At 41.8% G+C, this 14,902-nt stretch overlaps 3 protein-coding genes and 1 long non-coding RNA gene across 4 annotated transcripts in view; 1 reads left to right on the top strand and 3 right to left on the bottom strand.

Annotated features, from left to right (window-relative positions):
• LOC137137310 (uncharacterized) overlaps positions 1–14,902 on the bottom strand; it is a 60,335-nt gene that overhangs the window by 6,247 nt on the left and 39,186 nt on the right. The gene's annotated exons all lie outside the window — the stretch shown is intronic.
• LOC137137312 (H-2 class II histocompatibility antigen, E-S beta chain-like) lies at positions 221–4,343 on the top strand. The gene is made up of 6 exons (XM_067523441.1): positions 221–376; positions 1,467–1,739; positions 2,680–2,893; positions 3,212–3,279; positions 3,362–3,475; positions 3,686–4,343. Exons 1-6 carry the CDS (start codon positions 322–324, stop codon positions 3,709–3,711), a joined length of 750 nt encoding a protein of 249 aa, XP_067379542.1. The 5' UTR covers positions 221–321; the 3' UTR covers positions 3,712–4,343.
• On the bottom strand, positions 5,925–9,880 carry LOC137137308 (uncharacterized). Its single transcript, XM_067523430.1, has 7 exons — positions 9,752–9,880; positions 9,504–9,542; positions 8,326–8,568; positions 7,965–8,225; positions 7,698–7,814; positions 7,532–7,594; positions 5,925–6,950 (listed from the first exon to the last, which is right to left on the bottom strand). The coding sequence occupies exons 1-7, from the start codon at positions 9,804–9,806 to the stop codon at positions 6,724–6,726; spliced, it is 1,005 nt and encodes a 334-aa protein (XP_067379531.1). The 5' UTR covers positions 9,807–9,880; the 3' UTR covers positions 5,925–6,723.
• LOC137137712 (uncharacterized) lies at positions 9,919–13,433 on the bottom strand. The gene is made up of 4 exons (XR_010915766.1): positions 13,319–13,433; positions 13,190–13,228; positions 12,387–12,518; positions 9,919–11,715 (listed from the first exon to the last, which is right to left on the bottom strand). It is a non-coding gene; the product is annotated as an uncharacterized lncRNA (long non-coding RNA).

Here is a 14,902-nt window from a genome sequence, read left to right as displayed (position 1 = left end):
CATTCATTCATTCTTCCTTTTCCCTGTGTCGTGTCTGCAGCTGCAGCTGCAGGGGAAAGACCCACAGCTGATCCACAGTGTGGAGTGAATGAATGAAAAATTAAACTTCTAGCAGCCCATTCGTGTTTGACGAGTTTAATAAGTTAAACTATCAGCTGGACGTTAAGAAATAAACAGAGCATCACTAGGCCTAATGCAGCGGCTGGCCCTGTCTGCCTGGCAACAGATGATGCTGTACTGCGGCTCATGTGACCAGGTCCTCTGTTTTTTAGAGCGGCTCTCAGCTCTCAGTGTGTCAGTGTTTGTGAAGGGAACAGGATCATGGCTTCAGCCTTTTTCGCCTTCTCTCTGCTCTTCATCACCTTCTTCGCAGCAGGTAGGAGTACTGCAAGGATCAGTACTTTATACTTTGTCATACTTTGTCTTCGCAGCAGGTGGTAGGAATCATTTTGCAAATGAAAGCTGTGATCCAATAGACTCAGCAAACTTTGATTCTAAGCAAGACGAGACAGTGACAGAATAAACTGACTGGGCTCTAAATGAGACCACCGAAGAACAGAAATGATGGAAATGGAGTTTAAAAATGCAACTTTAACAAAATCGATGCTTTCAGTAGTAGAAGAGATTAACACTGATAAGTGACAATCCTCTTTCATTCTGTGGCTGTGCTGCTCCTTTCACTTCCTGCATGTCTGAACCATCTTCCTGACAATCCAGGAAGTTTTGAGTCTGTTGCTGTTGAACCCGGTATGAAACATGTTTGTATGTCTCATACAATTTACTGAATACTCTGCTACATTAACAAACCGTTTAGCCCAACACACCTTCACATGTCGTGCACTGTAAAACAGCACTTTGTGGACCAGTTTGGACCACGCACACATTCACGTCCTGATTTAAAATGTGTTTCTGCAGCTGAATGTCATCCACATGCAACATCCACCAAAAACAAAAAAAGGGAAGTTATGTTAATATTAACACTCGGGCATTATCATCCCCGAGTTCAGGACAGTTTTTCCAGTTTTTCTAGTCTCCATTCATTCATTTCACAGCAGTTTTTTTCTTTTGAACAGTTTGGATCACTTTTATCAAACGCTTTTTTAGAAAACTGCACCGTCCAAGTTCACTTTTGTGTTATACTGACACTAATCTGGAATGGGACTGAGGAGAAGCCTCTTTCCATGTTGCGTCATGAAGGATCGGGTCTCACGGTCACGGCGGTGAGCAGGAGCTAACATGGCTTCAAGCCGGCACAGATAGAAAATGTAGTCATCAGAGAAGAGTAATAAAATCCCTTCAAATTCTGCTCCTCCATGATCTTTGGGTAAACGACACTAACTCCACCTGGATGACTTGACCTCCGAACTTCAGACTGAATCTAAAATGAGCTAGTGGCCCATTTACTGATTTCTCAGTCTATACAGGTGCAAACAGATGTTTTGTGCTCTTTGTCTTTTGCTCTCCAGATGGATACTGGTATGCCAGAGTGCAGCACTGTCGCTTCTACTCCTCCGAGCCGCAGGACATCGAGTACATTGACTCTTACTATTACAACAAGTTGGAGTTTATCCGCTTCAACAGCAGTGTGGGAAGGTTTGCTGGCTTCACAGACCTGGGCATAAAGAATGCCCACCGCTGGAATCAGAATATTTCCATTCTAACTGCAGAGAGCAGCGAAGTAGTGAGATACTGCAGAAATAACATCAACGTCTGGTTCGGCAGTGTTCTCTCCAGTGCAGGTGAGTTTCTTCTTCTGCTGCTGTTCAGCATGTCTCTTCATGCACAATGTTCAAGCAGCTTGAACAGATTCTTTCTGTAACTTGATTGGAAATCAGTTGTGAAAGTGATGAATCTGTGACTGTGTGTGGTGCTGCAGTAAGTGTTATTACATTGATACTGCAGCAGCACTGTGCTTAGTGTTAGTGGCTGCTGATTTGTATCTCAGATTCAGAGTCGACCTTCAAGATTTTAAAGTAAATGTTTTGTGCTAAATGGATAAAACCGACACAATCTTTACCTCATAACCAATTACAACAAAGAAAAGGTGAGTTTTGTCGTTAATTGGCACTATAAATAAAGTTGAATTGAATTGAATAATAGTAACGTTTGCAAATTTATTTTACATCCAAAGGCAAAAAAATGGCAAGTTTGTGGATTTTGAATTAAATCCAAACAAATCCTAAACCCCACAGAGGTTGCAAGAAGTGAAAGGATGAAAATAGTTTTGAAGCAGCTGGTTTTACTAAAATTTTTGCCTAAAGCCGTGTTTAACACTAAGAACATATCAAATAAAAATTATATTAAAATTATTTGGGTCCAACCAACCAAGTTTGGACAAACCACATGGATTTCCAAAAATTTTAAGACAGTGACATTTAAAAAAACAACTATTTACACGTATCATATTACTTGGGGATGTCCCTGTAAATAATTTTAGACCTAATCCCCTTCCCCGAGTATCTTCATGCAGCAAAACGAGCACTTTGGAGCATTAGGTTTTCTAAACACATGGAGCTTGTGACATATGTAATAGGATGTTTGAAGATGATGAACACAGATCCTGTGGATAATGTGTGGAAGGCCGCGGTGTTGTGTTGTGATGTGAAGGACCAAGCGTCTTCAGAAAGACATTACCCACACTGCATAGTTGAGGGTGTTTTAATATCTTATCTGTTTCAGTTCAGCCCACTGTCAGACTTCAGTCTGTGCCCCCCCCTGGTGATAACCGTCCTGCCATGTTGGTCTGCAGCGTCTACAGCTTCTACCCCAAGAAGATCACACTGAGTTGGTTTAAAAATGGAGAGAAAGTCACCTCTGGCATCACTTCCATTGATGAGCTGGCAGACGGTGATTGGCACTACCAGGCCCACACCAATCTGGAGTACACTCCCAGGTGAGTCCAGGTCCAAGTGTAGAATCCTAAAACCAGCCACATTTTAAGTGTGGATTCCTCACGGTTTTAGAAATGAGACCCAGGTCTGTTTTCAGCTAGTTCAGTCCAGTTCCAAATTTGGTCCTCTTAGGACCGATTATGTCCTGTGAGGTGCAGATCACTTTTGGTGCCATTTATGTCCAGTTTAGTCTAGGTCCAGCTACGCCCAGGACCAGTTAGGTTCTGTTATGTCAAATTAGGCTCATTCAGCTCCATCTTTGGTCCAGTTTAATGAGCAGTGTGACAGAACCAGTGATGTGTTGTTTTGTGTTGAAACAGAGAAGGAGAGAAGATCTCCTGTGTGGTGGAGCATGCCAGCCTGAGAGAACCTCTGGTTACGGACTGGGGTAAATACCTGTCTGTCCCTACACCCTCCTGTCTTTACACCTGTTTGCCTGCTCACCTGTCTCTCTGCCTGTCTGTCCTCAGATCCATCCCTGCCTGACTCAAACAGAGGCTTAATTGCTATTGGAGCCTCAGGACTGATCCTGGGTCTAATTGTAGCTTTCGGGGGAGTCATCTACTACAGCTGGATAGCCCGAGGTCAGTGCAGGACACACAGTCTGAAACCGTTTTATTTCTTCTGGAACCAGTGTGTGGTTTCACTGAAACAAATCATGAATGATGAGTTGTTTATATTTGTTTAAGACCAGTTTGATCCTGTTTCCAATGTCTTGTCCACGGACACTTTCAACATATGACCAAGAGGAACCATGTTGTTGACCATGTCCTTATTACTTCTTTTTGAATCAGGATGGAACTTTGTTTCCACTGAGTGAGCCTGGACCCGAGCCTGGACCCGATCCTGGTTCTGTTGCTGACCCTGGTCCTGGTCCTGATCCTGGCGTTGTCTGTCAGATGGAAATAGTCTGCTCTCACTTTTCAGCTCAGCAGATTGTCAGTGCTGCCACCTGCTGGGCAGTCTAAACAGCAGATTCAATGACGGTCTCTGGACCCTGCTATTCAGTGGGTCTAAACCTGATCCAGGACTGTATCCTGATATCCAGCCAGTCTAAACCTGATCCTCGACCATCATATTACACAGTATATACCAGGGGGATTTACCTTTGCTATTGTGAAAAAAACATGTTTATACTAAATTACCAGCATCCAACACAAAGACAACAATGATCAAACAGTCAGATATAATCAGCAATAATCAGTATTGACCTGCCTTTTTTTGGAAAGTTTGCATCTATTAAACACTGATTTAATCCACCAGCCTGAAAACATGCTAAAGACACATTTCTACTCTGCTAAAAGTGTCTATATCCAATCATTACAAGTTTGAAAGTGCTGGTTGGAAGCTTCAGTCCTTAACAGTCAAATACAAGTTACTGGATAGATGAATATTTATATATGTTTTACTTAATCTGGATTCGCATTAAAGAAAACGACCTGTCTGACCTCATTTGCACAGTTTTTCTTTTCTGACCCTGACTCTTTGTGAGAGATGCAAACGGTGGCACACTATGACCACAAAGTCCTACAACTTGTCCTTTTCTGTTTTGAATGTGGTACATCATTCATTTAGAGTCTCAGATTGATGTAGTTTCAAAGCTAGACAGACTGTACCTGTGAAGTATTGGAGTGATGGACATGGGAGTAAGTAAGTAAACAGGCAGCAGAGTTGTGGACGTATTGAGGTTTGTTGAGAGGTTTAGCAGGTAACTAACAGAGCAGAGGAGTGGATGCCGGCTTTTATCTCAGATGAGGGAGGTAAAGGATGTGGGGCAGATGTAAAAGGAGGCACTAAATAAGAGAAGCTGGTACAGATATGAATGGAGGGATAGATTTTAATATTTTAGTCTAACTTTATACACCCCTTGACCATTTATGTCATTGTTACGTAATAATAACTGCACATTCAGCTAGTACAAATGGTCAAGGAGTGTGATAGAAATGATACAAATTTGAAAATTATATCAGTGCAAAAGTTCCCATGCTTGATAAATAAATTCACAGCAACATTTGTATTAGCTCACTGTGCATTAAATATTATGTTGATGCAAAACAACACCAAAGATCCTTCAATTGCACATCAGACCTGTCGTTTAGCAGACATGTTGGACGCTGGCAGACCAATCAAAACTTGCTGCACTACAGTAATTATTCTCTCAGGACCATTGTTTCCGAAACACCAGGTAACCAGGCCAACAACCTTTCATCGTGTTAATCAATTCAGTTCATTCCGATGGCACCAAATCACCTCAGGGCACGTTACATAAACCCACACAGTATAAACACAAATGTCTTCAACATGCCCACTGTTACGTCTCAGGACTCAATGAGACGTCACATGAACTTGGACTAGAGAAAATGTAACTCATTTCCTTAAGATTTGTCAGAAGGGAAAACCTTTAAACCTTAGTCTTAAAAGTAGAGAGGGTCTCTGCTTCCTGATTCTGGACTGGGAGCTGGTTCCACAAAAGAGGATGATAAATATTTAATTTCAACTATGGCAAAACATGAACTGCCAACCAAACCAAGTCAACTATGAACTTTAATTTTGAAAACACAATACACATTTTTATTCAAAAGCTCTGACTTGTATATTACGAGTATGAGGCAGTAGGACACAGATTGTCCTACTGTGGTCTGGGAGACAGTCCTGTAACTGTTTATCTGCAAATTCCAGCACATAATGATTATTTGAATTTCTACTACTCATAAACTTGTGACAGTATTTAATGATCTATATCCATGAATGAACATTGTAAATAACATTATTATTAAGGGTCAACATAAGCAGCACTTAGCATCATTAGCGTGTCTTCACACCACTGTCACAGCCTGTCAGTGACGTTGTTACTGAGGAAATACGTCATTGGCTGGAGCGGACAGTCACTCACTTAATCACACTGCAAGATAGTACAGAAGAAATTCTTATGTGTTTATTTGATTTTCAAGTCAGGTTGGGTTTTTATTTTTAATTTTTTTGTGCGTTGAGCAGATTTTCTGTGCGTGGAGACCGTGTCAGCAGCGCGCAGCTTAGAGGGAACGTTGCCCATGATGGGCTAAAACACCCTAATCAAGACACAAGTTTTCAAGTAAGAGTTTTATTACAGCATCCTTGTCACATGTACCTCACGACATGAATAATTTCAGGAATAAACAAACTCACGTTTTATGTCACTAAATGATATTTATCAGTACATAGTTATAGACTTAAAGACAAAACAGTCAACAGAGAACATGATAATTATGAGATCAACAACAGCTTTAAAGTAAAGAGACAAAACTATCAAAGTTCTTCTCACTGTCGAACAGTAAAATGTCTACTTTCTTTAAAACACAACTTGCTGCTAAAACATTCACAAAAATATCACTATTATAACACTTTCTGAAGCCACTGTGCATTACATATTAGGGCTGTAGCAAACTAAACTGGTGAGGCTGGGAGAACTAGACCCAGAGGTGTCACTGGAAACACTGGAGTCAGCATCCGTGGATTTTTTTTCGTTTGTCAAAAGATCAGAGAATATTCACTCACCCTGCAGAGGGACATGAAAATGCAAATGTTCGACCATCAACACTCGATTTAAAGTAGAACTGTACAGTTGATCCAGTTTCAGCTCTTCCTGATGTGATCTTCTGTTTTTATCATTAAAGGTTATTTAGCATTTTAGAAACTCTTGCACTAAAATGATCATCATTGACTTAGGGATGTTCCAATCAGCTGTTTACACTGCTGTTTTCAGCTATTGGAAAAAGTGCCGCTGGTGTCTAATCTTTATCAAAGGTTTAATGAATGTTAATCATTCAGCTCTAACACACTCAGTCCCTGCAGCTCAGAACCCATCCTCACTGGTGACACCAGCAGTGATGTCATCATAGACTTTATCCAGTCTCTGACCTGCTCTGACACGCTGGCTCATCTCCATGATGACAACTGGTTTGCCTCGTGTCTTCCTGCTGCAGCAGCTGGACACCATCAGACCAGTAGAGATGACGAATGGACAGAAGACCACGAGACGAAGGAAGTGTCTGATCCCAGAGACATGGGGAGGAAGAGAACCTGCAGAGGAGTCGGGGGAGAAAATCGACTCAGGGCAGAGTCTCAGAAACAGAATCTCTGGAAAATCTGCTGCATAAAAATGGACATGTCACAAATAAACTTAGTAAATATATAAACTCTGCTGAACTGAAAGAAATTCTTTGGAGCTGGCAAGCAAATACATAAATCATGGGGGATCTCTGGAAAAGCAGGTTGACCACAATCACAACCTCCATAGTTTGAGCAAAGAGGTGACATAATCTGAACTGAGGGTTCCCACAAGTGATGTCATCTGGAGGCGTTAATTCCCAGAAGAAGACACATATTTTAATATAGGGAATTCGGAGAGAGGTGTAAAAGCTTTATGGTATATCTACACCCTAAACTAAAGCCACGGGGAGCAAGTTGAAAATTGATGAAGTCGCCCTTTAAGCCAAATCCCAAAATAGACTTGCACAGAGCTAACGTCCATTAACTCTTTTTTGGAAGGGTTACAGGTTGTGCAGGAGCCATAAACCAATCAGACAAAACCTGGGACCTGATGCCAACATCTCACAAACAGGTGTCCCTTATTGTCCTCTCCGTCCTCTCCATCCTCTCACCTGAAGCCACAATCAGTCCATACAACAACAAGGCCACACCTGCTACAGGCAGCAAAGTGAGACCTACAAACAAGAACAACATGTACTAAAGTTCAGAGGTCAGCAGGATGATTACATATTCAAATGCAATAACAATGTGGGGAAATCAGATTAAATGATGACTCACAGCAGAGGACAGGAAAAGATCTCCATCCTGACAGAAAAGTTCCATCATCACAGATCAGCTGGATCAGACTACACGAGGATGTACCTGCATGACGTCTCCTCAGTCCTGGTTCTGGATCTGCAGGAAAACACAAAGGGATCAGTATGGAGGATTGAACTTTTCCTACTAGCTGCTGGATCAATGTTTACAGGACAGGACAGGCTTCCAACCAGTCCCACTTTGTGGATCCAGTACAACCCTGCTGACTGGATCAGCCACTTTTCGTACCTGTTTGTTTTCTCGACAGCTGCACAAGTTCCACCACAACCATGAACAGCAAGACCACGAAAACCAGAGAACCCAGAACTGCTATGATTGTGATGAGGAGGGGGCGAGTGGGAGAAGGAAAAGTGGAGGAGACAGGGGGGGGAGGGAAGGAAGCATTAGGAAGAAGAGAAAGGTTGACAGGAGCAGTGTAGAGAGTGATGATGTGAGGATCAGATGTTGTAGATGATGTGATGATGTGAGGATCAGAGGTTGTAGGAGGATCTGTGGAGAGAGGAGGAGAATCTGGTTCAGTGATCAGTTTATCATCAGGTCAGCAGGATAGTTTATATCTTTAAACAGGAAGTGATGTCAGTGTCCTGACCTCTGACCCTCAACCAGCTCTGAGGAGATTTTTTATATTCATAAGTTGAACATGAGTAGAGACCTTCATCAGACCGTTTGACATTGTGGATGGTGAACCTTTGCTGAAGGATAGATGCAAGGAGAGTTTCATTGACATAGAAGAACGCTTTGAGAAAGTCACCATTTCTCTTTTCACAGTAAAGACTGACATCACTTCCTGTCATCACAGGACGTTTAGGAATCTTCAGGACCAGAGGATGATCTGAACACCAGAGACACAAACAGAGACAGGGTCCAGTGTTAATCCAGACTCTCAGAGAATGAAATCAGTCCTTACTGGCTCTGTGACATGTTACTGTTAGGACCAGGTGGAAAGTTACTGAGTCTCTACATCCTTGGTTTCACCTCCATCACTGCACTGATGGAGAACTTACTGGCTACAGCCTGCAGGAAAATCTGAGTGGGGGGGCACATGATACGAGGGAGGAGTTTGTTGAGGCTAAAATGTGTGAGTAAAACGGTGATAGAGGATGGACCTGGATGACACCTGGAGTCATGATTTGATGGAGTGACAGCTGAAGCGTGTGACTGGGACTTGGGAAAGGCTTTGTGCAGAAGACCCACCTGGGCCTATAGGGACCAAAGAGAACAAGGAGGGAGGTTGGGGTACGAAACAGGAGAACACGATCACCGGAGGGGGGCATTTATGCTGTAGACGATAGTCCGGTAGGAGAGTGTTTGAGGTGTGATCCTGCTCCTGAACACTTTATCATGATTAAAACAGTCATGAGGTCACTACTACAGCTGCCATCACTACAACGAGTAACACCAGCACATCCCCTAACTGATATTAGAGCACAGGAAAGGTTCAGAGTGAGTCTGGATTAGACCAAAGGAAAGCTGACTTCTTATCTCCCAAACTTGTTTAAGCTTTATTCTTTTACTGGAGGAGGCTTCCATTGACCTTGTAGGGGCTTACTTTTTCCAAACTTTCATTTTTTTCTTTATGGTTTAATTTACTCAGTGCTGGATCTGTAGATTTATTCAAAGAAATATATACTAACCTTCTGATGGCCTCAAATGGCCTCCACAGTCACCAGAGCTCAATCCAGGTGTCTGCAGAAATCTAAACTGTCCAAATGTGTTTAAGTTTAATTCATGTGACAGATTCATTTATTTTCACTTTCAGGAGCTCACCTGCACAAACAGTGACTGCAGGCAGCAGCAAACACACACCTAAAACAGAAGGTCAATGAAATGAAAATGTCGTTTGTTTCTGAATTAATCCAAAACATTTCAAAATACAAGAATTTTCGAGCTGAAGCCTTTTACATACAGATCAGGATCCAGCTTTAATATGGATCCTGTCTTAAATCAGACTCGTTTCTAGTTTGTCACTAATTTAGATGTGTTTCCTCTGAAATGAGCTGATACTAATGACTCACCGAGGAGCAGAGAGACAGATGGAGTCTTCATGTTGTCTGGATGAGGTCTGAGCATCTGAACAGCAGAGAGACGACTTCACACTCAACCTTCCTGTTACAAACCTCACCCCGGACACCGATTTCAATGCTACTAAAATAACTAGTTAGTCATTTAGTGTCCCCTCGTGTCCTAAGGGGGGAGGAGAAAAATGAAACACAATCTTAAACACACTCAACTGCCCTTTGCAACAATAACTGCTGACAGGACATTCAGGTGGGATTTTCTACTCATGGTTCTGGACCCTTTGCTCCAGCCGCTCTCACAACAGCTCGATTGTGTTCAGCTCTGGTGATTGAGCTGGGAAAGCCACATATATATAAACTCATATTGTTTTAATGATCATAAACGTCTTTTTAAAAGGTAAACGTTTTTTGAACACCTGGGTGGGACGTGCATGATCGCTGCCACAGGTAGTTATAGCTCACAGTTAAGTTCACTATGCAATTTGGATTTACCTTTATTCTTAGCTCAAATATGCATTAAGTTAATTGTTTTTCAACGTGTATATGTGTTTCCAATGTGTAATTTGTAACAGTAAAAAGCACTTTTGCTGCTCCTGCACGAACTGTAGCTCTGCAGCAGAAAGTATAGATGTGTTAAAATGTGCAGAGTAAAAGTAAAAAGTTAAAATACAGATACCTTAAATTTTTACTCTCAGACAGGTACAAAGTATTTGTACTTTGTTACTTCCCCCACCTCTGGACCAAGGTATTATCATAGTGGTGGGTACCACTACGATCAGGACAAAAATGTTAAAGTTGATTATTCAGGACACGTGTGGATCCAGCAGAACAGCTGAACAGAACCACAAGCTACCCAGGCCTGTTCTGTTGGTGCACATCACACATGCACTCATCCACTTGTTGAGAGCATGGTGAAGAATGACTCACCTGTTAACATGTTGCTGTTTCCACATCTCTGTCCAAAGTGTCTGTGGTTTCCGACCACTGAGCTCTCAGACGTATGTTCCTCTCTGTGATGAGAGGTGGATTTCAAGTTGGTGCCTGTGGCTGTTTTTTCTCACAGGAAGAGTATGTGCAACGTGCTCATGAAATGACTGGTTAAAACGCCATGTGACCACAAAGATCTAAATACAGATGTCACCTTAGTCCCTCTTCATACTGACACACATTTATTATCAGCATTTAACTATACATAACTTTAATTATCTAACGTGACACACAGATTCAAAGCATCTGAACTTCAGATTAGATAATTAAGCTGTATGTGTGTGTCATATAAATGTAGTACAGAAATTACAGACTGGATTGGATATTATAGATATATACCATCAGGTCATTGTAGTACACAAAGTTGGAGATAAGCATGTTGTCGAACTAAAGACCAATTTCTATAATTTTCTAAAATTATATATATATATTATGTTTTACAAGACATTGGGGCAGAAATTGGTAGAAACTGTGGAAATTGTGAGTGCTGCTTTTAAAAGGTGACGTTTTTTGTCCCTGCAATTTTTGTGAGCGTGATATCTCAGGAAGTCCAGTTTAACACAACGATGAACTGAACAATTTTGGGGGTCAGAGGTCAGAGGTCAAAAACATCTGTTCTATTCATGTGAACATACTATCATGCCTAGAGAATCCACCAGGACACAAGAATGAAGTAGGAATGTCCACTTGGACTCATGGATGAATTGATTTGAACATGAGTGTGGACAGTCATGCGTGTAAACTGAAAATGCAGTGGGTCACTGAGGCATTCAGCTGCATAGTGGTAATTCTAGTTTTACTAGAAGGAAAAGTTTGCCAGGACAGGACTCATGACATCGGGATTACTTTCATGTTTTGTCAAAGTCAGTGTGCAGCTGTGAGGTCATGCTCAGTGGTGACATAGGCAGCGATGTCATCATAGTCCATTTCTTCAACAGGTGGAGTCATCTCCATGGAGACAGCTGCTCTGTTTCCTGTGGGTGGAGTTAAGAAGCAGAGGTGTAAAGTTCAACTCTGGCTCCATGAATGTCTGTGTTTGTCTGTGTGTCTGTGGTACATGATTCACTGCCATGAAAGCTCGTCACTAACAACATGTTGTCAGTTTTATTCCAGACTAAATGATATTTTACAGGCTGGTTCACGTGGTTAAAGGCAGATTTTCCTTAGTGTTGAGAAAAAGTCAAATGGGCCTTTACTTTTTGTAGTTCCACAATGAAGGCAGAACCAGAAGGTGCGAATGGACAACCTGGAGCCATCAATGGCTGGAAGATGCACACATTGTGCAGCTGTTCTCCACCAGAGTTCTATAAATCACAGCAGACTTTATGCCAACTAGCCACAACTTTAGAACCACCGGGGGGTTTATCTGTATGTAGCTAAATTAACTACTAAACTGTTTAAATGATCTCACTCCTGTTTGTGAGATGAAAACATGCAAAGCATCAAACCATGGAACTGTTCAAGACAGCGGACTAACTTTCTGACAGGACAGAAATCCAGTTGACAAACTGAGGCTGAACTTTGAAAACCAGCTGGGAAAAACCAGACCAGGGCTGAAATCAGACTTAACAGTGTCTTTCTGCTGTTCTAGTCATAACATAATAGGACATCGTGTTGCTGGGTTGCTGTGGGTGTTTTGTAGTACCTGTCCTCCTGCAACAGCAGATGGACATCATCAGACCAGTAGAGATGCAGTATGGACAGAAGGCCACGAGGTGGCAGAACAGTCTGATTGTAATCTCACCAGGAGGAGGACGTCCATAATATCTTGTTGCTACTGTATAACAGGAAGAGAAAAGTGACAGGTTCAGTTACTAAAACCATTTCTGTAGTTGAGAAACTGGTGCATAAGAACAGAGATTCTTCATAAAGAAACATCGTTCACCCTCTAATGTCTTGTTGCCTTAACTAACATCTCAGTCCCTCTAACAAAATGTGAGGAGTGAAGAATCAAAAACTGAGCAGCCAAAAGTCTTTTAGTATGTTTTAAGTCTCTGGAGTCCAGGGTATATCTGCTCATTTTTAAATACTTGTGATTTCACCTTTATATTTTACCTTGAACCTTTTCACCACGCCAATAGTTGGTGTCATTGTTTTAGTCAGCAGATTTATCATGTGGGATGAATATTCAAAGCATCACTGGATGCGTCCTAATTTGTGCAATTGAACACACACGAACCATTTGTCCTAACTCTGGTTTTACTTGGCCTATCAACACCATTCAAAAACTGCCATAGACTTGGACATCTGCACTTTAGACTCGCAAAAAATATCAAGCATATGCAGTGTCTTCATGAGATATCATCTTAAAGAGAACGTGAGATGCCAGCACGTCCATTGACTCCAGATGGTTAATATAAATAAGATGGTTTTTAATAACTAGGAGGCAGAAATCTTTTCTCCATTCTTGTCCTGGACTCCTTTAATAACTCATTTCCATCAGCTTACCATTAGAAACAGCCAGTCCATACTGTATAACTACCAATCCTGCAATAGTAGGAAAGTAAAGGTCAGGGGTCCCATTGAGTGAGGACAGGTTAGACATAAATTTAAGGACAAACGTTCCCATCATCTTACCTACAAAAGTCAGCAGAACCAGACCTGTAACTGAAGAAAACAGCTTATCAAACATCAATGTGTGTTTCTGCCTAAAACTAAACATGGCCATCTTTAAATTACAGTAAACACAGCTGTGAACATAAAGATTTGACCCTTCCTGAGTTCCTTTTTTTGTGTTTATCTCCTAATAAAGTGTTTCAGATGAGAGGTGACCAGCGCCTGCACAAGGTGTTGGGTTACATGTTGAGAAAGGTCTTTCTGATGTTGTTGAGCGTAAATATACTGCCTGAGAGATGAAAGAGAATAGTTGATTATGAGTGGTGCCCCCCAGATTTCTTGCAACCTTTGTAGGTACAATCACTGTAGACCCTATGTCGATGTGGTGTTGTGTTGAAGGTCTGGCTGAGAAGATTTGAACTTCTATCTTGGAGAGGTTGAGCTAAAGATGTCTTTCTCTCATCCAAGCAGAGATGTCAGAAATGTTTGAGGAGACAGTGGAGTCAAAGGAAAGGAAGAGCTGTGTGTCATCAGCATAGCAATGACAGGAAAAGTCATATGAGTGGATCATGGAATCCAGGGATGTAGTATAGATGGAAAAAAGAAGAGGACCAAGATCTGAGCCCTGTGGCACAGCACTGCTGGTTCACAGTGTCAAAGGATCAGGACAGAAGACTGAGCAGCAGATTATGCACAATGCAGGGATCCCACGACTGTCAGGGCTGCTGTTTGTGCAGAATGACCACTCTTACAAATGTGATCAAATACTGCTCATTTAAGAGTCTTAGCCAGAAATGGAAGAAGGGAAACAGGTCTGCAATTCTAAACAACTAAGAAGTCCAGAATAGGATCTTAAGCAGTGGAGTAATCAGGCCCCGTTTAAATGAGGTGGGAAGGTGCCTGTTGTTAGAGATGTATGAATGATTTGTGTAATAGCTGGGATTAGTGTGGGTGCAACTGCATTAAGGAGAGTGGAGGGGATGGGGTGCAGAGGACAGGTGGCAGCATGGTTAGAGAGGACGAGGGTGGATGAGTCGTCCTTGGTAACAGTTGGAAATGAGGAGAGTGATGCACAGTTTGAATAAGTTAGCAGGATGAAATCAGCAAGGTTGACTGCTGACTGATATAAAGCAGGAGAAAAAAGAGGTCGAGGTGGAAGTGGTTTAGGGGACAGTGCACATGTGGGGGAGGGGCTATCTGTGAGGAGGAAAATAGAATTAGTATAAGGAAGTGAAAAGACAGAGGAAGTGGGATAAAGATAAAAACTAAGTTGTCCTACGATGTCCCTGCTTGGTGCAGGTAAACTTCAGGTCTTTACAAATTTAGGGCTGAAGACAAGGGACCAATCTTCCACTGACACCAAACTGTCCCCTCATTGAAACCAAACTAATTTATGAGCCTTTGTTAGTCAAAGGTGAGAATGCTCTGTGATTACTAAGCTGCTACCACCACCAGCAGACTAGTGTTTCTACATGAACAGCTGCTGGTAACCTGCCATATGCACTTTCAATCTGTTTATGTTCAACATTTTTTGGTGTGTGTTATATTTAGCTTGAAGATCTGAAGCAGTTTAGTGTTCTGTATTCTCAGAAATACATATGTAGA

This window comes from Channa argus, chromosome 12, assembly GCF_033026475.1.
Source record: "Channa argus isolate prfri chromosome 12, Channa argus male v1.0, whole genome shotgun sequence".
NCBI classification, from domain to species: Eukaryota; Metazoa; Chordata; class Actinopteri; order Anabantiformes; family Channidae; genus Channa; species Channa argus.
This window is presented reverse-complemented; position numbering and strand designations above follow the sequence as displayed.